The sequence below is a fragment of the Mauremys reevesii genome, linkage group 1, assembly GCF_016161935.1.
Source record: "Mauremys reevesii isolate NIE-2019 linkage group 1, ASM1616193v1, whole genome shotgun sequence".
In the NCBI taxonomy this organism is placed as follows: Eukaryota; Metazoa; Chordata; order Testudines; family Geoemydidae; genus Mauremys; species Mauremys reevesii.
The window spans coordinates 279,331,607-279,356,914 of record NC_052623.1 but is presented as its reverse complement, the minus strand read 5'-3'; the positions used below and the strand labels follow the sequence as shown (position 1 = coordinate 279,356,914).

General features: G+C 43.7%; 1 protein-coding gene across 7 annotated transcripts in view; it reads right to left on the bottom strand.

Annotated features, from left to right (window-relative positions):
- Positions 1-24,586, bottom strand: part of CEP83 (centrosomal protein 83) — a 44,487-nt gene extending 19,901 nt beyond the window's left edge. The window contains exons 1-10 of one of the 7 annotated variants that reach the window (XR_005586600.1): positions 23,868-24,227; positions 17,466-17,735; positions 16,733-16,883; positions 11,726-11,818; positions 11,381-11,512; positions 9,230-9,481; positions 5,867-5,998; positions 2,599-2,713; positions 771-915; positions 488-637 (exon numbers count right to left, since the gene is read on the bottom strand). Coding sequence is in view for 6 of the 7 variants with exons in the window: in XM_039496190.1 (XP_039352124.1) it covers positions 488-637; positions 771-915; positions 2,599-2,713; positions 5,867-5,998; positions 9,230-9,481; positions 11,381-11,512; positions 11,726-11,818; positions 16,733-16,883; positions 17,466-17,617 (1,322 nt within the window). In the remaining variant the exon portion in view is untranslated. Of the gene's footprint in view, positions 1-487; positions 638-770; positions 916-2,598; positions 2,714-5,866; positions 5,999-9,229; positions 9,482-11,380; positions 11,513-11,725; positions 11,819-16,732; positions 16,884-17,465; positions 17,736-18,066; positions 18,449-18,537; positions 18,557-23,867; positions 24,228-24,273; positions 24,475-24,506 lie in introns of those variants that run through there. The other 6 variants (XM_039496190.1, XM_039496201.1, XM_039496225.1 and 3 more) reach the window with 6 other exon arrangements.
- Between the last annotated feature and the right edge of the window lie 722 nt (positions 24,587-25,308).

Below are 25,308 nucleotides of genomic sequence, written 5' to 3'. Positions count from 1 at the left end.
ATTTGCCTGATTTTATATATCCTTGATTTGACACTGGGGTTTATACATGTGGGTATGTGGATGTGATAAACAGTTGTAGAAATCCACTGAGAACTTTGACAACTTTTAAGTTAAAACTTGTACAGAACAAGGTGCTTACAGAGTAGGAGCAATCAAATTAGGCCTCTTGATTTGCCACATGTTCACAAAAAACTCAATTCTACGGAAAGAGAGTGGTTTCTGGGGCTGTGGGCCTGAACCAGCAGCCACCAAGAGATCAGTTTTTAACATTTAACTAATTAAAAATTACTTTAAACAGCATTTATTGGGGGGGGGGAAGATATTCTGCTTAAAATTCTGTAACCCATGACTCCTCTGAGCTTTGTTTTTTAAATTATTATTAATTCTTTGTTTTCCTTTTTATATGAAGAAGCTAAAAAAATTTATTTTAAAACACACACTTTGTATATTTTAAACAAGGGTTTTTTAAAAACCCACATAACATTACCTAACATTCTGAAGCTCCCTTCTGATAGACTCTTCTGCCAGCTGCATAATATGCAATTTCTCTTCATACTCATCCTTTTCAGATTGCCTCCAAGCATCTTGTTCCACTTTCATTTTCTCTAACTCAGCTAATCTGTTCTCAAGTTCTAACCTGAAACAATGTTCAATATTTACACAAGGACAAAGTGATAACAAAAATGTTCAGTTGAATATAACATTAAACAAGTTAAGTCATGATGTCCCCTACCCTTTTTAAAAACAGAGCAGTAAACAAGTGGACATACTTTTCTTCCTGTAATGCTGCAAGTTTTTGAAAGCCTTCTTCTTTGGCAGCTTGTACTTTACGAATGAGCTCACGATCCTTTTCTACTAAAAGCACTTTGTGGCGTTCAACTGCTACCTTGAGAATTTCATTGTCTGAATGCAATCCTGTTTCATACAATATATACATCAGCATGATGAAATATTTAAAGTATTAAAATCATTTTACAAACACGGATAAAATGGAACTGTGAATCCACTTTTCACTCGCCCATAATATTCCATCATTTTAATGAGATAAAATGTGCAAGGCTTTTACTACTGTTAAATAAAAATACTTTAAAATAGAAAACACATTTAGAGACTAATTCTTATGTAATCATGACTAAATATTTTTCTAAAAATACTAAAATAAGCAGCACAGACTTGGATTAAGAACTGAGTCTGTAATTTAGATTTAGTAAACAACCATATTAGTTAAACAAATGCCCCTGGATAAAACCTTCCATTGTGGATATGGAAGAGTTAAGTGAACAAATGCATTATACTTAGAGAATACAAGCTGAAGTTGATGGGAAACTAATAATAAATCACTAATGGAACTTTAATGATCTAGTTAGAGAATATCCCCTATTTTAATTCACTAAAACAAGCTGGAGTGGAATTGGGAAGAATACTGACTATATTGAAAACCTAAAATTCTAATGTACCAGAGACCAGTTACAATGGAAAACAGATTTGTGGAAACATCAAAAGTAGTGGAAAAGTTACTGCCCCACGTGATTCTGAATGATTAAATACTATGGCTGTAAGAAGAAGAGTGAAATGAGAAAACTAATGTGATATTCAGGGCCCATGTACTCAATGGCAAGATGGACCTGACCCTTGATTTATTAGGCAATCCAGTAAGAAACTGAAAATGCTGCAACAGCTTCAGGTAAGTTTAAAAGTGAAGGGGTTTGTAGAATGAAATATCAAAATAAATAATGAAGTAAGTACATTATTTTAATATTAAAATTAACTGTTTTTACTTTGTTCTGGTCTTTTCAGTTTTCAATAGACTACATATTTTTGTATTGATAGCAAATAACTATATTCCTAGAACTTTGGGGAGGAAGCTAGAGATTTTGACAGCTTCTTTTTTTCATCCAGGAAAATGAGGGATATATTTTGGGATTGTTGGATAAAGTGAATGTTCTGCTAAAATGATCAGCTGTGAAACAGTTAACTGTCTTGATATTTAAATGGCCCCCAGGAAGCTTTGGCATTCACACCCCTATAAGCTGTTATTTCACACTGTCAACCTATTCAGGCAGATAACAAATGCACTGATTACATTCCAACTGTTTTTGGAAGATTTTCTTCAAAACCATGAAGGCTAGAAACAATCATTTTTCTTCAGATGAAAGCCTAGATCCTTGAGCCTAACTCTGTGGCAAATTTTATAGCTGCAGAATCATGGAATACAGGAGGTCCCATTGTCAGTCTTCTGTAGACATTAAACCCTTAGCTCAAGCACTAATTATAACAGAGAGAAAAAGAAACTGACTATACAATTGGCAATATTCAATAAAATTGACAAGGCAAGTTATCTAAATGTGTGAATTAGCACAGATTATGCTAAGATATGTCCTGGGTTCATAAATTTACATAAAATGAGAGTAATTCATACACAGCTTCTACACCTGGTGGATTAGGGGATACGACAATGTTTTTAGACAGCAAATTCATTTTCAGATTATCTATTGTAGTGCAGATAGTCAATGTGTTTCTTCAGAGGTTAATTTTTATTGTAGTGTGGTAGGAGCTGCAGGTTACAACAGAAACCATTAGATACTAATTGCACATTACCATCCATTTCACTTTGAATCTTGTTTCTCTCTCTTTCTACCTCACTCTTGGCTCTTGCTGCCTCCAGTCTGACATTAGTTACTTCTAATTTGTGTGAATGCTTAAGTTCATCTACCTGTTAATTAGAAAATAAAACCAAATCACTAATATACCCTAGAAATTATTTTGATCCAAGCTTGTCATATGGCATCTTCCTTACAGAAAATACTTTAAACAATGGCAATCCATGCTTATTCTAGAAAATACACTTTGTGAAAAATTCTTTTCATCCACTGTTTTTCATATAGCCACTTCAGAGTAACCAAGCATCCAAGCATCTATATATCCCATATCCGCTTAGCAACAATAAGGCTATTAATACGCTGTCACTCCCCAAATTATACTCCATTGCCATTTTCTTTCCATAAATCCTTTAAATTGAAGACACTGGAAATTCTTGGATAAATTACAAGTAACTGTTAATATGAGTTACTGCACATGCTTAATTCTGCACTATACGTCACCATAGGAAAGATGTACTCAGAGCAGACACTCAACCAGTTACCAACGTGTCATATACTAGAGTTGTAATACGTCATGTTGAACCAGCCAGCTACAAGCACCAGACTGGAAAGCTTCCTTTTTAGAAAAAGCTTGTGCTCTTTTATTTACTGTGATTTTGCACACCCAATGAGACAGATTGGATTTCTAAACAAAATGTGGTATCTTGATATTTTGAAGCGTACACTTCTACAAGCAGATGTCCCAAAATTGTGCAGCTTGTGCTTAGAAGGCTGCTCACTTGAAGTGCCTCATTAAGACATTGGTCCAGTATTATGGACCTTGATGCTTTCTCCATTTTACGTCAATCTGCCAGCACTCTAGCTTTCATGTTTTTCCATCCTGGCTTAAACCTCCTCAACTTCTAGCCAAAATGAAGCTACAGAGATTCTAACAATATGAAGTGATACAAAAATACAGGAAAAATAATAATTCCACTGAAAAAGTCCCTATTCAGTTCAGTCTGACAGCAACTTACAGCATCTAGAAATCATAGCTTGCTACACAACTTTCTTAAAAATCCAATTGTTCATAGTTTTAAAATAATTTGAAACCAGATGCATCTTTTCTGAAACTGTAATGCATAAAAGCTGCCTCATAAAAACAAGTTTTAAATAGGACATCAAATCACTAAAGGCAATTACTGCCTACATGAAACTTTCTATAGTTTAGGCTCTTACTGCACAGTAATTACATGGTCAGTGAGAATTAAATATCTAGAGGAAAGCACTTATAATGAAAATCCATTTGCAATGACAAATGTAATTACAATCTGCTAGCACTTACAAGTTGTAAAAGGTTAAGAATGACACAGTAGCTTATTAAGTAACTACATTGTGGATTTGGATGCTTAAATATGAAGTTGAGAACATCTTAGGGCAATTCAGCAAATACTTAAGGAGCCTTCTGAGGCACAAACCCAAGGAGGATACATAAATCACTTGTGCACTCAAAGGACCTGTGTTCTGAAATAAGCTTGTCTGGATGCACAGTGGGAGGGGAGCACAGCGCTGGAGGGACTTACTGCCCACATTCTTGGAGCAGACCTGCTTAGGTGGAAGTTTCTACTCTCCAAAAACAGTACTCTCTAGTCAAATTCCTTAGCACTCCTGCGGCCTTACAGGGAACAAAAATTAACACAATCCCAAGGCTCCATACCCCTTGTACAGCTTCTGATGGGGAGCAAACAAGACACAAAAGGGACAGAAGGACCAGGCTGTTTTAACTTTTTCTTCTCGCTCTCTCTTCTTTTTTTTTTAAGTTACCTGGCACTCACTTTCCAAGACATGGGCTTTCTTCTTATTTGTTCATACAATGCCTACCTTGATGGAGCCCTGATCCCCAGATGCTACTATAATATAAATAATTAGATAGATCAAATAATTAGATAAATAAGAACTAGGTGTGGCATGTTACACAAGTAGGCATGTGGGTTGTTTGGTGTTTTGTCCTCTTCCTACAGAAGGTTAGGATCATTTTGCCTGGGAAAATGTAATTCAGGGCTGAGGTTGTCTTTTTGGTTGATTTGTATTGTGAGTACATCTTGAACAAGTTCTGGGATTGTTAAATTTGGACTGTGATTTGTTACATCTTTCACATTTCTTGTGTTAGGTATCTTTTTGAGCCATACTATGGTGATAACAACAGCTGTTAAATAATGTAATATTTTGAATGGATGTCTTTATTATTTTGGGGGGTATGTTCCAAAAGGCAATAGATAAATGTTTCAGTTTTTGTTTGTTGATTTAAAAAAAAACAGAACCAAACCTGTGTTGAAGGTATTCTGCATAGTATTGTATGTGTGTGATCAGAAGTTGCGGATCTGTGGGCAATCTCAGAAATGGTGTGGGCAGTCTAACCACAATCTCTCCAGTACAGACTGAAGGTACTAAGGTTTACTTTGTATTATTATTTCCAATGGACTTCTCTCCAAGATGCACTGGGAAGAAGCGGTGAGGATTGTTAAAATAATGTCTGTCCAAGCATCTTCTTCTCTGGGACTAGAATTCTGAGTGTATTTTCTGATATACAAATGAGAAGTAAAGCTAACATTAAGTCAAATAATGTTTCTGGAAAATTAAGTTGTTTTGACTGTTAGAAGAAAGTTACCAGATGGGCACTTTTTAGAGCAATTCCATGAGAAAAGGAAAATACAAAAACACAGAGTTCTTTACTTCAGTCTATAAAATGAATGATTCATTAGACAAGTAACACTGTTCTTAGCTAGAATTATTTTAAAAATCACCAGAAACTAAATCTTGATAATCCAATTTTCTTTTTCATTTCAAGTTCTAGCAACTTTGTTTAGATTTATTACTATAGCCTGATGATATTTATTAAAGTAAGCAATCACAACCCTTATTTGATAACACCAGACATATTTTATTAGCGGTTGGAAAAATCTAGTATGGTCCTAATGTGGCTCTTCAAGCACATCATAAAAAAACAACAAACAAAAATCCACAGAATGAGATAAGGATCAAAATCTCAGATTCCAAAGACACTTACAGCGATCATGTTTTTCTCTAGCATTACAGACTCCATATCTATCCTGCCAGCTATAATTGAAGAACGTTTATTATGGATACTGTAGACTTTGAAAGGGCAGAAAATAGTTTACATTAAAAATAAAGTGAAACATGGTTTTAAAAAGTCAGATGAAACTGCCTTTTCCTTCAGCTTGAAACCAGATGTGAAAATATATTGCTGATACCACAAAAGCACTTACTTTAGTGGCCAAGGCACTGATTTCTCGTTCAGCTTTGTGTAATTTGCTGGTTAAGACAGTATTCTGCTCATTACTCATCTGTAGTTCTTTTTCAATGCGATCAATCTGGAGCTTAGCTGACTGTTTTTCTGCCTTGAATAAAAAAAGTATTTAGAAGCGTTTTGGAGCAGCAACTATCTCTTGATATGATTTGTGCATTGTATAGAACAATAGGGTCCCAATCTTGATTAGGGCTTTTTGGGCACTACTGGCTTACATATTACATGTTTATAGTAAGGCTGCGTGTCTGTCACAGAGGTCACAGAAGCCATGGATTCAGTGACTTCCGTGATTTCTGCAGCAGCCGGTGCTGGCTCAGGGCCAGCAGCAGTTTGGGCATGTGGGCAGGGGTGGCTCTAGGAATTCTGCCGCCTCAAGCAGAGCGGCGCGCCGCGGGGCGCGCTCTGGCGGTCGCTGGGCCTGCAGCTCCGGGGTATCTCTTGCAGACGTGCCTGCGGAGGGTCCGCTGGTCCCGCGGCTCTGGTGGACCTCCTGCAGGCATGCCTGCGGATGGTCCACCGGAGTCGCGGGACCAGCGGACCCTCCGCAGGCATTTCTGCGGGAGATCCACCGGGGCTGCGGGACCAGCGGACCCTCCGCAGTCATGCCTGCGGGAGGTCCGCCGGAGCCGCCTGCCGCCCTGCCGGCAAAATGCCGCCCCAAGCGCACGCTAGGTGCGCTGGGGTCTGGAGCCGGCCCTGTGTGTGGGGCGGGGCTTAGGGCTAGAGTATGGTAGGAGTGCGGGGGCGCTCCCGGGCTCCCACCGACATGTCCCTGCAGCTCCTAGGCCACGGGGGGCAAACTATGGCCTGCGGGCCACTTCCGGCCCGTCAGACGTTTTTATCAGGCCCTCGACCTCCTGCTGGGGAGTGGGGTCTGGGGCTTGTCCCGCTCTGCCCGCCCAGTGCTCCCCAGCCCCCCGACTCACAATTCCCTTGATGAGCACCATCTTCCGGCACGTAGAGCCACACTGTGCAGGAGCAACTTCACCACGCTGTTTCCGGGATCGGAACCTCACCCCTACACAGCAGCCCCCACATGCAGCAGCTCGCCCAATCCCCTCCCGGTCTCCTACAGACCCACCCTTGAGAGTCTAGAAACCACCCAGGGGCTGCACCGATCCCAGCTAGGGTGCCTCCACCCATGGCAGTGGTGTCACTGCCGGCAGGGCCCCAAGGAGTCCCCGGCACCACCCCTACAGAGCATCCCCCATCCGATGAGTCCCCCCTGCCCCCACCTCGGTAACATCCCTTATAGAGCCCTCCCATGCTACACCCCATAGAGTCCCCCTCTCCCACTGGGCATTCATAGCCCACCATACAATTGCCATACCCAGATGCGGCCCTCAGGCCAAAAAGTTTGCTCACCCCGTCCTAGGCAGAAGGCCCAGGGGGCTCCGCACACTGCCTGTGCCCACAGGCGCTGCCCCCACAGCTCCCATTAGCTGCTGTTCCTAGCCAATGGGAGCTGTGGAGCTGGCGCCTGTGGCAAGAGCAGTGCACAGAGCTCCTCTGGCTGCCCCTCCCCGTAGGAGCTGCAGCGACAAAATGATTGGAGCCATATAGGTAGCCTGCCAGCCCTGGGGGGAGTCCCAGGCCACGCATTGCTGGCCATCTCCCTCTCCCAGCACCAGCAGGGGTCCCGACCCCTCCCCCCCCCCCAGAGAGCTCGCGGCCCCCCGGCCCAAGTTTTAGTTAGGGTTATATAGTAAAAGTCACGGACAGGTCATGGGCCGTGAATTTTTTTTTACTACCCCTGACCGGTCCATAACTTTTACTAAAACTACCCGTGATTAAAACATAGCCTTAATTTATATTTAGTAGAGGTTTGCTGTACAAGATGTTGTCTCGCTAATTTACTCAGAGTAACACTTCTTCTCCAACTACATTGCCCCCACAGACTCTCATGCACCCCTCACACCCCTAAGCCTTCTGGAGGCAAGAGGACCTGAAGCTTGGTTAGAGGAGTCAGGTATTTATACCCTCCGACAGTAAACTGTTAGGCTGTAAGGACGTGTGTCTGCAAGCAGTGCTCCAAAAAGGCTTTTGTAGACGCATGCCCCAGCACAAAACACCTTCAGTGTACCACTGTAAAGTCAACATCATAAAGGATAAATAACAGTTTCAGTACTCTGCATTTTGTGGTGCTGGAAGAGAGCACTTTAGTAAAATTTCAAGTAGATGCTTAACCCAGGTTATTGACTTCAATCAAGTTATTTTTCTCCAATAAGATTTAAACAATTACTAAATTAAGATTAGAGTAGATCTAGGTATACTGAAGTGCATTTTAACAGGTCTTTAATATGCCATGCCCATTTTAAAAAAATCTACAGCAGCGTTTGTCAAGTTGTGGTCTTCAGGACTACTTGATGGTAATCCACAGCAATATGGCAGGCATCTAGTGCTGGTTCTTCCTTGTTTCTAGCTGCATTTACAGAGATACAGCTCACTGCAGTGTAGGGTGACCAGATAGCAAGTGTGAAAAATTGGGACAAGGGGTGGCGGGTAATAGGTGCTTATACAAGACAAAGCCCCGAATATCAAGAGTGTCCCTATAAAATCAGGACGTCTGGACAAACTATTGCAGTGAAGAGCTTGGGCACCTATAAAAGTAAGACGGAAAGGAAGCCAGTCTGACTATGGGCTGCAGCTCCACAGTAGGAAGAAAAGCCACCACAGACTGGAGCTGCCAACAGGCGAAAAACAGGAACCATTAATGGGACGGAAGCCCTCAAGCCAGTGAGGAATGTTCAGTGGAGAACTGAAACCTGAAAAGCATGTACAGAAGAGAAGTAGGATAGATGGAACCTTACAGTAGGGAAGTATGTGCAAGGGGACAAGAAAAGGAAGCTAGGAAGTTGTGGCAACATGTGCAGGAAACATGAGTACCATGTGGTAGGCAAGCAAGAAGAAAACACATGACCACAACAAGTGAGTGGGGCTGCTTAAATGAAGAGCAAAAGTAGAACATATAATTAACATTTTTTAAAAGGACAAAACTTTTATTGTATTAAAGACAATTAACACACACACTATCGCAATATTAAATTCCAGTTAAGCAACTGCAGTTCACACATGCATCTTAAGTGACTGCAAATAGAACTGTGGGTGAGAAGGGACATGGTCTGTGAGAATCTTTCAGTTAAGATGTAGCCCATTCTATGGCAGAATTTGAGAAGTAATGACTTAAAAAGAAAATCAGAAGTAGAGAGTAAGTTCGGAAAATGAAACTGTTTAATTCTTTAGCATGTCCATGGAACCAGAGCCTACTGGCCAAAAACTTCCAAATTTATTTCCTGTGTTCCCCTGGGAACAAACGTCTTACCTCCAGAGATCTCATTGTAGTCTGCATCTCCGCCAACTGCCGTACCTGTATTCTTTGGACATTATCTGCTTGCACACCACTATTTTCTCTCTCTGCTCTTAGTTCTGCTACCTCAGCTTCTAAACCTTTTAATTTTTGATGTAGTTGAGCCTTTTCTCTTAGGAGTATCTCCACTCGCTTATTGTCTCTTGTGGGATCAACACTAAGCAGCTGATTATGCAGTTCTTCTTTATCTCTATCCAGTCTTGCTATCTAATCGTTATACAGAAAAATATACAACTGTTACATTATTTAGCCGTCAGTCACCAAAATAATACCCAAGTTGATAATTAAGGAAAAGATCAGCAATTTGCATTAAACAGGGAAATCTTTCTGCATTTAAATGTTAATTTATTTTCTTTGAGTAATAAGATCCACAGAACCACTACAATCAGACTTCAGACTGCTGGCTGTGCAGGGGACAAAAGTAGGCCTGTCAGCGCCTGCAATTAAAAACCCAGGGCTGGCCCGAACCAGCTGACACGGGCTCACAGGGCTCAGGCTAAGGGACTGTTTAACAGTGTAGGTGTTCAGGATCGGACTGGAGCAAGGACTATAGGACCGTGAGGTGGAAGGATCCCAGAGCTCGGGCCATCTACACCGGAATTAAACAGCCACTTAACCTGAGCCTCGCAAGCCCAAGTCAGCTGGCCTTTGCCAGCTGCAGGGTCTCATTGCAATGCCCTCAGTCAATGGCAGGAAGGATTGTCCCTCCCTCAAGAGCCTGCCAGTTGGGACAACTTCCCCTGAGTTTAAGTCTACACTAGAAAGGTAAGTTGACCTATGTAATTACTGTGGTGGTTCAAGTCCACCCTACCCTCCTTCTGTCAGTGGTGTGCGTCCTCACCTGGAGCGCTTCCACTGACTTACAAGGGGCAAGAAGGGGGTGGGGGTCTGAGAGCCTAGCTGCCCCTCTGGGCTCTCCATTTCCTGCTCCCTGCCACCAGGGGGAAACCGGGCTCTGTGTGGGGAGGGTGCACCCTGGCTGGGAGCAGGGAGCCCTGGGCAGCAGGAGCCTCCAACCCGCCCTGTAGCTTTCTTGTCAATTTCACGGCTCCAGCATGGATCCATGAAATTGACAAGAATGACAGCCAACAGCAGATGTAAGAAATGCAGAGCCTGCTTTAGCTATACGGAAAACAAAGCAAAGCAGTCTCTGCAATAGGAGAGTATGGGAATAATTTCACCTATAATTCTAACAGTAATGTAGGTTTAAAACTAGAGAGCTTCAAAAGCTAACCAGCAATTCTTGAATCTTAAAAAGTTGATAAAACAGAAGACGTGAATTATTTTGAGTCTCAAGACTTGATTGTGCACATAACTGATTTACATATTGCATGTCTCAGAATAAATATCAGTTTGGACTAAATTTTGAGGTAAGCACCTAAATATAATATGCAAGAGGTACATGCAGGGGTGCAACTGGTAATTATATACTTACTTGTGCATATATTTGCATTTGCAGTTTAGACTCTTTCTTGAAAACTTGGCCCCAAACAAAACAGATCATTAAATAGTTTATCCAAGAGCTAAATCATAGGTGAGGACAAATTTTGAAACAAGTTAAGGGATCAATAGGAGAGAGATCATGACATTTTTTCAGAAATGGCAGACAAAAGGATATTGAGAAATTTGAAAACGGACAAGTTTTCCTGCTCACCTCAGTATTTTCTGCTGCCCTTTTCTTGGGTTAGTCATCAGATATAGAACAAATTCTATATTTACTTGTATTTAGGCTATTTGAGCTACTAAGTTAGGACTGAAGAAGATGTACTGATCGATTTAAATCTCTCAACGCTAATAAAAAAGGTTCGCAAACATTGTTATTGGCAGTCATTTAAAGACAAGCCTATTATTTGCAATAGGACAACTGATATTTCTATAAGATATCTTGAACAAATTGATGTAAATTGTTATGGACCAGACCATGACAAAAATTTAAGAGAGCTGACAGTATTCTGATAACCAACATATTACAAGAATACAAAAAAAGATGACAAAATTATAATAGTTACACTAAAATGACAAAAACCTTAAAAAAATATTTTTATAAATACCTCAAATATTTCAATTTTACAGTTGTTTAACTTATATTACATATTCTCTTCCTACCTCAGAGTCGTACTTTATTTTTTTCTCTTCTAAAATACGTGCATGTTCTTCCTTCTGGTGTTCAAATTCTGATTTGAGGAAGGTATGTTCATAACGAAGTTTGTTATATTCTGTTCTGTATTTTTCTACCTCCTAAATTAATTAGGAAGTAGAACACAGATTCACTCAAGCACAGAAGTAGATAAACATATAAAAGTAAATACCTAATACTTTTGTTTTATTTCATGAATCATCCATGGAATTTCCCCATGATCTTTTCATAAGTCATTTTTATGCCAAGCAAAATACCAAACAAGCCCTCCCCCAAGCTAGACAAAGAGAAGTTAAATACGTCTTACTACTTACTTCATCTAGTTTCCGAAAGCGTTCTCTCATAGGGGTTTCCAATTCATGTTGTATTTGTGCTTTTAACAACTCAAGCTTTTGAGGAGTTAGTACCTGATGTAAACAAATGTACTGTAGAATAATTAACCAAACAACAGACATATTAAGCAATTCATATTGTAAAACAAATGTTGAGCAATGAAACATTTCACATACAATTTAAAAAAAAGTTATTTATGAACATATGCCATTTATAAAATTTATTTTTAATTTTTTCCTGCTTTCATAAAAAGCTAATCAATTCAGCTATAATTGATGTGCTTTCCTAGGGAAAAATTTAACGTTCCAAAGGTTAACGATATTAAATATATATGAAATAAATCCAGCCACTACATCATCTTTCAGGTTCTTCAGATAAGGTACACTCAGGATCCTTACAGTACATTCACTACCTTTTTTTATTGCCTTCTTCCTTAATTGCTGTAATTCAAGTCTAATGCTCAAAGAGTGAAGGACTTGTTTTCTTCCCATTCTCATTCTGCTTTTTCAGTGATTTGCTCTCTTTTCTTTATTACTAGATTAAAAAATTATGAATTGATTCAGGAAAACATCCATAAGCAGACGAGGGCAGAAAAGAAAAAGCCCTCAGAAAAGTGCACTGGGCATGGTCTTACTGCATTCTCATTTTCCTGATGAAGAGTGAAAGATTTCTGGTTACAGTTCTCACATTAAGGCCCAAAAAGAGTTTTGTTGTTTGTTTTTAAAGAATACAGATTATCCTGCTCTGAGATATAGTATTTCTTAAATTATAGCAATTTTTTGAACCTCTGTTGGTGTCTAGCTTTTGCATATATCAAATCAGATTGGCAACAGGTTGAACCCTTCATTGAATTTTGACTGGATTTCAGTGGTAGCTGCAGAACCAGAGAAATGTGGCATTATTACTTAAAACAAACAGAATTTTGGGAAAAGAGGTGGGAAGAGTGTTTAAAATATCTCCATTTTGATTTTAGTAGAATATGCCAACAGATAAGGCCAATTCACTAAAAAAAGTATATATTTTTTTTAACTAAATAGCCTGCCTTTAAGAACTCTCTCCACCTTGACAGGAAAAAAAACTTGAGTCCTACAAACAAAAGAACAAATGCCCCTAGAATTCTTATAGAAAAGCAGACCATAATGGCTTAAATCCAACATGGCAAGATGCTGGATGGTCAAGGAGCTCCCTGCACCAACTCTCAATTGCCTCCTATAAGAACAAAGCCTCTGACAAGTTCCACTTTTCTTCTGCCATTCTGGGCCCCTGAAGCAGGGGCGGCTCTAGACATTTCGCCGCTCCAAGCAGGGCAGCATGCCGCGGGGGGCACTCTGCCGTTTGCCAGGAGGGCGGCAGGCGGCTCCGGTGGACCTCCCGCAGGCGTGCCTGCGGAGGGTCCGCTGGTCCCGCGGCTTTGGTGGAGGTCCACCAGACCCTCTGCAGGCACGCCTGCGGGAGGTCCACCGGAACCACCTGCCGCCCTCCCGGCAACCGGCAGAGCGCCCCCCGCAGCATGCCGCCCCAAGCACGCGCTTGGCGTGCTGGGGCCTGGAGCCGCCCCTTCCCTGAAGTGCTTCAGACCCTGAAGATCAGCTCTGGAAGCAGCATCAAAAGACTTCTCTTCTTCATTCAGAGTATACTGAACTGTGGGTAGACAGAAAATCTTTAGAATTTTCAATCAGACAGGATTGCCTTTCCCTGACCACATTCTGTTAAATTCCTAAGAATTTATGTTTTTATGTTAACTAGAAAGCTCTTGTGATTCATGTGTCATGCTGGATCACACAAACCCTTGGAGTCTGACAAGCAGATTGCAGTTGTAAAAGAAACTAAAGAAGAACTTATTTGAGTAGATTGGACAGGAACAGGATCATTACAAAGCCATCCCACTGCAGGGAGGCTGATACCACAGGCAAAAAGTAAGTGAAGGACCTGAGGCAAATGTTGATCTGCAGAAGAGGACTCAATACAGGAGATGAAGGTTTGCTCAAAAAGAATGCTAGAAAGTTATTTCACTGGCAGCTGAATAGCTAACATGAAACCTTCCCGTTGACTACCAAAATACCTTCAGATCAACACTGGTCACAAAACGGACTAGTCATTGGAAAGTCAACTCTAGTCTTTCCAAGCTGTGAGGAAATGATAAATAGTTACTGAAAATGTCATCGACATTCAAAGACTATCCTGATAGTCAACATGTGATTTGCACAATTTGAATTTTAGCTAACCCCACTGTACCAAGTACAATGTATGTGCTGAAGCAAGCAGTATATTGCAGGCTGGAATAGTTAAAAGACAAATGATGAATGGTGGCATTTTCATATGCTTCTTCCCAGAACCTGTTCAGACCTTGAGTGCCACAGGTGAAAAAGCTTTCTTTATGAGGCACCGATCTGACTAAAGAGGTTAGCAATAGGGAAAATATGTTCTCGGTCAACAAATTGCAGAAGTGGTATCTTTGGCTGAAAACAAGCACTGCTGATAAAAGTTCATAAAAACAACAGATGAGAGAGGAAGAAAAGAGGCTGAAGGAAAATGGAAGCTTAATTTTCTCCCTTCAGTAGGTCTTCATTCACAGGATGAAAGACTTTTCTTTTTGTGTCACCATCTCACAGAGCAAGAGGGCCTAATGCATTGCATAAGCTGACTGAAATCCCAGTGAGGATAGCAGAATCCCAGCTGCACTATTGACACAGGGAAGAGATATGTGTCTCCCTAATTTTCTTCATAACCAGTCTAACTAATTTTTGATCCCCGAAAAAGGAGAGAACCTGACATTATTAATACTAGAACAGAGGTCAGCAACCTTTCAGAAGTGATGTGCCGAGTCTTCATTTATTCACACTAATTTAAGGTTTCGTGTGCCGGTAATACATTTTAATGTTTTTTAGAAGGTCTCTCTCTACAAGTCTATATATTATATAACTAAACTAGTGTTGTATTGTAAAATAAACAAGGTTTTCAAAATGTTTAAGAAGCTTCATTTAAAATTAAATTAAAATGTTGATCTTATACCACTGGCCCGCTCAGCCCACTGCTGGTCTTGGGTTCTGTTCACCTAAGCCGGCAGTGGGCCGAGTGGGGCCTGTGGTCGGGACCAGCTGGGAAGGGTCTGGCAGCCAGAACCCCAGACCGGCAGCGAGCTGTGCGGGGCCAGCAGCTGGGACCCCAGACCGGCAGTGGGCTGAGTGGCTCAGCCCACTGCCACTCAGGGGTTCCATCCGCCAGCTCCTGCCAGCCGGGATCCCGGCTACCGGACCCGCTCAGCCCGCTGCCGGTCTGGGGTCCCGGCCCGGCCCACATGGGTACCTACCTTCTCCCTGGTTCTGGCCCATTCTCTTCCTCTCTCTGCACTGAGCTGAGGGTGGGAGTGGACCGAGCACAGGGCTGGGGGTGAAGGGTCTGGCGAGGAGCTAGAATGAGGAAGGGGGCTCAGGGTTGGGGCAGGAGGTTTGGGTGTGGGGGCACTTACCTGGGCAGCTCCCACTTGGTGTGAGGGGTGCAGGTGGGAACGTGAGTGGGGGTGCAGGAGTTCCCGTTTGGTGCTCAGGGTGGGGGTGGGGATGTGCAGGGTGCATGGGATGTGGGGGGACTGGGGATGTGGGGGGTGCAAGAGTCAGGGCAGGGGGCTGGCGGCATGTGAGGGGGGGTGTCAGGGTAGGGGGGCTGGGTATGTGTGGGGGTGCCAGAGTTAGGGCTGGGGTCATGGGGGGGCGGTGAAGGAGTCAACAGAGGCCTGGGTGGTATAGGGCTCAGGGCAGGGGCCAGGGGTTGTGTGGGGGTGCAGGGCTCAGGGCAGAGGGCTGGGTGACTGCCCCACCCCCCCCGAATCCCCCTTGCTCCTTGTCCCGACTACCTCCTCCTGGGACCCCACCCCCTATCTAAGCCTCCCTGCCCCTTGTCCCCTGACTGCCCCCCTAGGACCCTACCCCCTACCTGTCCCCTGACTGCCCCAACCCTTATCCACACCCCCGCACTCAGACAGAACTCCCTGGACTCCCATGCCCCATCCAACCGCTCCCTGCCCCCTGATGGGACCCCCAGAACTCTGGACCCATACAACGCCCCCCTGCTCCCTGCCTGCCCCAACCACTCTCCACACGCCTACCTCCTGACAGCCCCCCCCAGAACTCCCAACTCATCCAAACCCCCCCAGCTCCTTGTCCCCTGACCACCCCCTCCAGAGACCCCCGCCCCTAACCACCTCCCCAGGATTCCACCCACCCACCCTGGTCCCTGTCCCTTGACTGCCCCCACCCCTTACCCAACCCCCCCGGCCCCGGACCCCTTACCATGAGGCTCCCCGCTCATCTGGAGCTTTGCCGCCGCACGTGCGCAGCCCCGCCCCTCAGAGCGCGGCGCGCGAGGCAGCAGGGCTCCGGATGAGCGGGGAATGTCTTTCCCTTCCCACGGACCCAAACGCTGCCCTGCGGGAGCGCGCAGCCCCGGCCCCCAGAGCGCTGCGTGCACGGCGGCAAGGCTCCAGGGGAAGGCGGAGGAGGGGCCGGCAGCTTGCTGCGCTCGGCCAGACGCTCTGGCCTGGGCACGCGGACTCTGCAGCTTGCCACATTGGCAGGATTTTTAATGGCATGCAGAGTCCCAGCAGGCAGCCGCGTGCCATTAAAAATCGGCTTGCGTGCCATCTTTGGCACGCGTGCCATAGGTTGCTGACCCCTGTACTAGAACATCGTAAAGAAGGAGTGTGCCATCAGTGGCACTTTTTCAAGAGACTGATAGAGACTACTATTCATGGAATGCATGATAACAGAGTTTAGAAGATCTAAATGGTACCAGAAGTTTTAACTGTCATTTCATTTGTGCTCCTGCAGTAAAATTACAAGAGGATTTGTGATTTGAGGACATGGCTGTAATAGATCCAATTACAAGCAGAAAGAAAACCTAAGGCTAAAACACACAATACATTGATAAAGATATATTACAGAAATGTTTCTACAGAAATTCATATCAAGTTCTAGTAACCATTGTCTCACCTGCATCTTCAGTTCTTCTAGTTCCCTAGTTTTATCTAATAATTCCCCTCGGAGTTCAGCAAGAAGACATTGAAATTTGTCATGGATGGTTTGCTTTTCAACTAACAACCGTTTGAGCTCATTTTGTGATTTCATATACTCATCCTGTAACCTGCAAAATATACAGTATTTTTATTTTATACTAAGGCTGCCCCTTTACCCTCTAAAAACAGATCTTTCTTATGCAGAAAAATCTGAAGTTACAGAATAACAGAAGTACAGAAGCAAAAGTAAAAAGACATCAAATCTGACAAAATATCTACTAGGTATCATTTCCGCCCTCCCCCCAAAATACATTTGACATGGTTACTATTCTAAATTCTTGAAATTACTTCATATTTACAGATACACTGAATATTTCAGAACCCTCATCTCGCATATGTTGAGACCTTTAAATTGTTATTGTGTAAATAACAAAGTATTATTTTAGAAAACTAACAGTCAAACTTGTCCTTAAGCACAAATGAGTAGTAATGTACATTTCTATTGGACACTGAGTATTTTAACAATCAAAGCCCTTCCTCAATGGAGCAATTTACAGAACTCATGACTGAATCCAGTATACACTTGTACTGCTATTCCTACAAATTAAAGTCAGACAGATAATTAGCTAAAAAAACAAAAACCCTTCCTTCCATTTTAGATTTTAACAGCTCAAACAAAATAAGGAAAACAGACATGTAAAATACTGTACCTTGTATGCTCTGCTTTTAGAGTTTGATAATTTGTTTTATGATTTTCACACCGCATTCTTTCATCAATTAAAAGTTTTTGTATTTCTTCTTGTGAACCAACAAGATCATTATTTCCACTTATTGGATGAAGTATGCTGGTGAAAGTATCCATCCTGGCTAAATATTATTGAGTTGACAACCAGGTAAAAATGAATTCAGCCCAAATCTACCACCTTCAGAAGTATTCCCTCCACCTTTTCTCTTGATGGCATCCCAGGAGGCCAAATTACCTGTTACAAACACAAGTGCAACTAATTAGTAATAGTCATTCATGGTTCAAAAGGCTTCACACACTATTTTATGCTTTCATATTACAAAGCTTCATAACTTCCTTAATATTGGCTACTCTGATTTTAGCCACAGGTGCAGCTATACTGGGGAGTAAAATCCCAGTGTTGACAATGTGTGAGTCTTAAAGTTAATTCTATTTGCTATTCTATTTTTTAATATTTTTATTGCCCTCACTCCGATTCCATTCCCTAAACTCTAGGTATCATTACAGCAAATACTTTAACTTGTTTTCAAATATAGTTGAAGTACTATATATAAGGCCCTACTTACCGGTAATTTGTGATATTGCAGAAATTACAGATCTCACAATATTAGTCTCCCGCTATCAGCTTTGGACATTAATGACAGCAATATAGTTGCAGCAAAATGTCTTATCATCAAAAAAATTAGCAGACATAACATAATACTTGAGTGTTTATATTGTTCCAGCAAATATTTCTTAAACAAATAGGTCTTCTCTGGCTTTTCCAAATTACTACAATTTATAAAGGTCTGTTATTACTTTTCTGCAATTTTCCATTTCTTATCCACAACTCAGCCACAATTATTGACAATCATCCCACAATTCAACTAGGGCCTTACACGTAACTCATTTTCTAGCATTCCAACATTCACTAAACTCTTGTGGATCTATTTTAATGCTAACAATTTTATCCTGAAGAATGTGTTTCAATCTACAAGACCTTACCCAAAAATCATATGCCTCCCACACAGAGAAAAAACACATGCCATATTACATACATTACAAAAATAGATGGTATGAAATCCAAGGCTTTCTTGATGTTAATTTCTTTCCTGAATTTTTTCCCACCATTACTAATAATGAGGGTAGTGTTGGTAACAGCTGAAGTGCTAATGTAGGCAAAGTGCGGGAAGTGACTGGCTTTACTTTTGCCTTGTCTTGTCCAAACTTGCCCAGAGGAGGAAGAAATTAGAATTGAGCCATCCAGTGAGGAAAAGGACTATGACTATTCTTCCAGTGACTGTTCTCCCTGCCTCTGCTTTTCCAATTCTGAGCACTAATCCTTCAGGAAAACAAATTCTGAAGAACCCTCTGAATAAGCAATCTACTTTTCAATCCAGGCTTTTCAAGAGCAAGAATAAGGACCAGGTAGCGATTACAAGCACAATCTCATAATATTTTTCAATAGGTGCATCAATATCTGTGTAAGGAAAAGTGGTCAAAAACAGATCAAAATTCTGAGGGCTACAAAGAGTGTTTAGGCAGACCTTCCAAATGAAGAAAGCCAAGACAACACACACAGGAATTTCCAAGCCAAGAGTTTCCATCTGAAAAGGACTATGGTGGCCACCATTAAAACGCAACTTTACTGTGACTCAGATCTGTACTCTCATGAAACTAAATTCCAAGTCCCAAGCTGTAAAGGCGTCAGAATTGAGAAAGCAATTTTCAGAGATAAGGAACAAGCAAATAAGCAAAACATCCCTAATTCCAAAAAATGGATCTGAGTCTCCCAAAAGATTTGGTCAAGACGACTACCTTGCTTGAGCAGAAAAACCACACACAAACAAGCAGAACGAGCCTAAAACTGAAGCAAATAAAACAAGGTGGAGGTTCTGTGAAAACACCAGCCATCAAAAAAAGAGAAACTGAGGGAGAGCTGGGAAATGGAAAATTTTATACCCTCAGTTACAAAATACCACAGTCCTTCTAATGCAGAGGTGGGCAAACTATGGCCCGCGGGCCACATCTGGCCTACAGGACTGTCCTGCCCAGCCCCGAGCTCCTGGCCCCGGAGGCTCGCCCCTGGCCCCTCTCCCGCTATCCTCCCTCACCCGCAGCCTCAGCTTGCTCGCTCTGGCGCTGGTGCAATGCTCTGGGCGGCAGGGCTGTGAGCTTCTGGGGCAGTGCAGCTGCAGAGCCCAGTCTGATCCAGTCTCTGTGCTGTGTGGTGGTGGCGGCGGCAGCGCGGCTCAGCTCCAACTGGGCGGCGCAGCTGTAGCACCACCAGCGCTCCAGGCAGTGCGGTAAGGGGGCAGGAGGAGTTGGCTAGAGGGCAGAGGAGTTCGGGGTGGTGGTCAGGGGGAAGGGGTGTGGATGGGGTCGGGGCGTGGATGGGGTCGGGGCGGTCGGCAGGGGAACAGGGGGGTTGAATAGGGGTAGGGTCCCAGGGAGCAGTCAGGAAGGAGCGGGGGGGGGGAGAGGTTGGATGAGGGGCATGGGTTCCGGGGGCAGCCAGGGGAAAGGGAGAAAGGGTGGTTGAATGGGGCAGGGGTCCCGGAGGGGAGGCCGTCAGAAATGAGAGGAGTTGGATGGGGCAGCGGGGATCCAGGGGTGGTCAGGGGACAGGGAGCGGGGGTGTGTGGATGGGGCAGGGGTCCTGGGGGAGGGGGGGCAGATAGGATGTGGGGGCCAGTCCACGACCCCTCCCCTAACTGGCCCTCCATACAATTTAGGAAACCTGACATGGCCCTCAGGCCAAAAAGTCTGCCCACCCCTGTTCTAATGGCTCTTGCTATTTATGCTCCATGGCTTGAGAAGGCACACAGCACCTAAAGTGTTCACCTGCAGTGACACACTTCATAAGGAAGAACTGGATATTGAGAAGGTCCAATTCTGAGAACAGGAAAGAGAAGCATAGTTTACAAAACAGGTTTTTTAAATGTCAAAACAGTAAGTGGTACCTATTTAACCAAATAACCCTGTTTTAGATTACAGTGACATCTTGTGGTAGATTTTAAAACCTGCATAAAAGTCTGAAGCTATCAGTTTTTAAAAACACTTTTACATTGTGCCATTAAAGTTAGTGACTTGCATAAGTACACACAGTTGCCATCCAAGTGCTAAATTGCATATAACATGCACCTTTGACCATTTAATAAACACTGCTGATTAATCCATTGTCAGTGACTTCTAACATTCAATCTAATCACAGAATCATAGATTAGGGTTGGAAGAGACCTCAGGAGGTCATCGAGTCCAATCCCCTGCTCAAAGCAGGACCAAGACCAACTAAATCATCCCAGCCAGGGCTTTGTCAAGCCGGGCCTTAAAAACCTCTAAGGATGGAGATTCTACCACCTCCCTAGGTAACCCATTCCAGTTCTTCACCACCCTACTAGTGAAATAGTTTTTCCTAATATCCAACCTAGACCTCCCCCCACTGTAACTTGAGACCATTACTCCTTGTTCTGTCATCTACCACCACTGAGAACAGCCAAGCGCCATCCTTTTTGGAACCCCCTTCAGGTAGTTGAAGGCTGCTATCGAATCTCTCTCCCCCCCCAGACTAAACAATCCCAGCTTCCTCAGCCTCTCCTCGTAAGTCATGTGCCACAGCTCCCTGATCATTTTCGTTGCCCTCCACAGGACTCTCTCCAATTTGTCCGCATCCAAAATCACCATTTTAAAAACAAAAAAAATATGCCAAAATGTTTCTTTCCTTTGCCACCCCAACACGGTATTTCTTTCACCAAATCACATTAGTGCATGCTCCAGGACAGGCAATATTCACTCTTGGATAAGTAGATAATATTGAATTGCCTTATTAGGGCTACATTAGTAAGGCAAGCATCACTTCCAGCTAATGGAAGACACTTGCTTATAGCCATATATCATACATTAAATCCACAACATGATTAGATAATACATACAGAGTTTGGGAATTTTTTTTTTTTTAAAGAGAGTTATAATTAGTTATAATTTCTCTCTCTCTCGCTGAGGATTGTACAGTTTAATTTATTATAACTAATGTCATCTAACTTTAAAAAAAGAGGAATATGAAATATTTATATAGTTCAAATTAAAACTCAAGCATTTCTAAACATAGTTTTTCTGTAAAATATCTGGCATATAGAGTATATGATGGCATGTTGTGATTGACTAAAACAGCCATCCCAAATTCATGTCTGCGTATATCATCCTGCGTATGTACACCCTTTTACTATATCATCCTGCGTATGTACACCCATAAGAATGAGTGTTGATTCTTCGATCAAGGGGTGTAGGAGTGTATGTGTCCCTTTAAAAAGCTAAATATCTAACTTTAAAATAATGTTAGAGAGGAGAATAAAATGCTAAAGTGAATAAGTTATCTGCTAAACTTCCAACCACCGTAATTCTGTCCCTTATTGTCCCTCTCACTTAAACAGAGAGTTAGAATGTGTCTGGTTTTTTTGTTTGTTTGTTTGTTTGTTTTTTAATATGGACTACAACTTTTGCTTCAAGTCCTGGCAAATTCAGAGATATCAGGCCTTTAAGTCACCATATCACCATTCATTAAAAAAAAAAAAATCTTATTTAAAAACATTGTTTTTTAAAAATATATTGATAGAATTTTTGTTACTAACAGTTGTAAATGGTAACGATGGTAAGTCAACCTAAATTTAGATAAAATTTAAATAGCTGGTCTAACCTACAAAATATTACCATATTTGAACACTCGTATGATCAATGAAGTTAGATAACAAGGCTGAACATAATTTTTTGGCCATCGCAGAACAGGACAAGTAGTACTCTGCCTTGTGTCAGCTAATTGTATCAGACATTAAAAAAAAAAATTACCACCCTCTCCTTCAGTTATTACTGTAAGTGTAAAGTTTAACAGTAGTTTCATATAATGTATAGAATAATCTGTTTACCTACTTATTTCAGTGTTCTAGAATGCAAAGCCAATACTACCTCCCTGTGATCACCTCCCATGGTCTCTCAGTACACCTGTGTTACTGTGAATTAGTACTACCATCAGCCTAAAAGAATAAGACTCTCTGCTGCAGGAAACGCAGATCTTCTGGCAATATACTAATGACTGAGGAACTCACTACTCGGAGAAATTAGAACCACCATGAAAGTCATTGATTTGACCTACCTTTCCCATAAAAACCAAACACACCCACCCACCAACAAGGAACAGCAAATGGAGAGATATACAGGAGATTCTTTGGTATACTGTATTTACTTCTAAAATCTGTAACTTTCTTAGATGCCACAGTGAGGAATGCAGTAGAAATACCTACATAAATATTTTATAACAGATGCTATGGAACCTATTATATACACCTATTATATTGAGAAGGGACAGACATAATACTATGGAATTGTGGAATATTCAAATACTATTGTATTAACTTTATAAATGTAATATGTATCTGTATGGACTTGTTAGTGATTGTATTCCTGGCTAAATGGGTCTGATAAAGAATGCTTCATGCAAGAATTAAAGACAATGGGGAGTAATTAATGCAAATCTCCAGGACTGAAACAATCCAGCTAACAAGTCTTTTTGAAGTTTCACCCTCCTAGGGAAAAAGCACCTGGTTCAAAGACCTTAGCAGAAAGCCTTTGACCTGATTGAGAAAGGACAGGGATACCACCCAAGAACTGACACAGGCCCTGTGGGAGGATCTTAAATATTTTAAGCCTACGAGGGTCTCCATATGGAAGATGGAGGACCACCTAGTATGTCAGTTGATATAAGCTGTTTATTGCTTTAAGATATGTTTTCTGTTAAAAGGTTTTGTTCTGAATAAATAGTACTTCGCTTTATGAAAGCTGGCTGGTTACTGGATAACGTCATTGGCCTGAGAGAACAGAAATGCAGGTGTTAAACTGAAGTCAGACTTAATGAGGTGATCACAAAAAATAGCAAAGGTCTGCACCCTAAGGCCCTAATCTGCAGGAAGCAAATCATGGGATTTCACCCAGAGAAAGATGAATGCCAGAGGCCTGTGACCTAAGTGGGGTGTCTTGAGGCCACAAAGAGGTTGGACATGCAGTTAACTCAGGAATTCTGACACAGATCAATACATTGTTGTAAGCAGTGTAGTTGTAGCCCTGTCCTCCCAGGATATTAGTGAGACAAGGTAGATATTACCTCACCCCTTCTGGAAAATATTCATAAATCTCTTACATATATTGTGAGAGAGACGCCAATCTCAATTCAGCAGTCCCCACTTCTTTCCTAACAATGTGTGAAGTATGGTTCTCAGCTAGCAATGAGCTATTTAAAGCCACCACAGAAGCAATAGATAACTATAATAGTGCTGATAAAGTGATATACGCTAGAGAACTTCCTAGTTTCGGTTACACTAGAAAAATAAGCGTCCCTTACAGCGACTGCAACCAACAAAGTTGTGTTGATGTAACCTCTCGGACTCGTTACAGGGGCTAAGCCATTTTCCCAAACATGCATGAGATTTGTATCCACCCCTAGGCGGATGAGCGGACTCAACGCCCAGTGACTCGCAGGTCACCATTGACAGGATTTTCTCTCGCCGGTTGCCAAGTCATTGGTCCTCGCCTTCACGCTCCCTCTGGGCTGATGCACAGGCCCGGGGGCCTTTCCCGTCAGGCGACCACAGCTGGCGTGAGCGGCTCGCACCCTGAAGCGAGCGGTGGAAGCAGGAGCCCGCGGCGGGCGCGGCGCCCAGCCCCGGGGCTCCAGCAGCACGGGAGGGAGACGTGCCCCCCTGTCCCGCTGAGCAGCGCCCAGCGCAGCCGGTTTCTGTGCCGCTCACCCCGGACCGGACAAGTCGCCGCCTGTCAGGCCGGGGCTGGAGCCCTGGGGCCAGGCCCTGTGCAGCGCCAGGCACGGGGGTGGGGGAAGCAGGCGCGGGGCCAGGCCGAGAAGAGAACGGCGACTCGCCAGCCTCGAACCAACCGCCGAGCCCCGTCCGCGGCAGGGACCGGACCGCTCTGCGGGACAACCAGGACACCGCCACGCGAGGGCCCGAGCCACCCCCTCACTCACCCGCAGCAGCCGCCAAGAGGGTTTAAAAATGGCGCCTCGCCTCCCGCGGTAGCCGTCCGCCCCGCCCCCTCCCCATACCGCCCGGCTGTGACCCCGCTCGGGACCCGTCAGCGTCCCGGAATTCCCAATCAGGCTGACGCCGCTAAGCCTCGTGGGAACGCGGAAGTGCAGCCTCCCGGCCGGGAAGCGCTGAGCGAGGAGAAGCGAGGGAGCCCTGGAAACCGGCTCGCGCCTGAGGCGCGGTGGGGGCGCGCGAACGCTGGGCCCCGCCCCCAGTGGGAAGGGCGCTGGGCTGGCGCGTCTCTGCCGCGGCTGGCGCTGCCTGGTCGCTCCATTGTCCGCGCCCGGCTCCCGTGTCCTTGCCCAGGGCGCGCCCGGCTCCTGTCCCCTCGCCCCGCCTGGCCCCGGCGGCAGCGCAAGGGCGGCTCAGCGCCGCTTTCCTCGCCAGCCTTTCGCCCGCACTGCCCCTTCCAGGGGGGGAAGCGCCCAGTCCGCCCCCCGCGGCACCGCCTACACCCAGGAGTCGGGTCACCCCAGCTCCGCTGGAGGCAGCGCCACCCTCCCCCCTGTAGGGGTGCAGAGGAAGGCGGCCGCTGGTCTGGCTTTATCCCCGGGGCTCGTGGCTGGCCTGGGCCCTGCCCGGTACTGGAACAAACCAGAGCAGGATTTTGCCTGGTATCAGGCAGGGGCGTGATGCCCTTTTGTAGGGTTACCACATTGTGGCTTTTGGGGTTAAAAATAGCATCGGGGGAATTTGTAAATATCTAAAAATGTCCGGGATTCACCCCCCAATGCAGAGCAG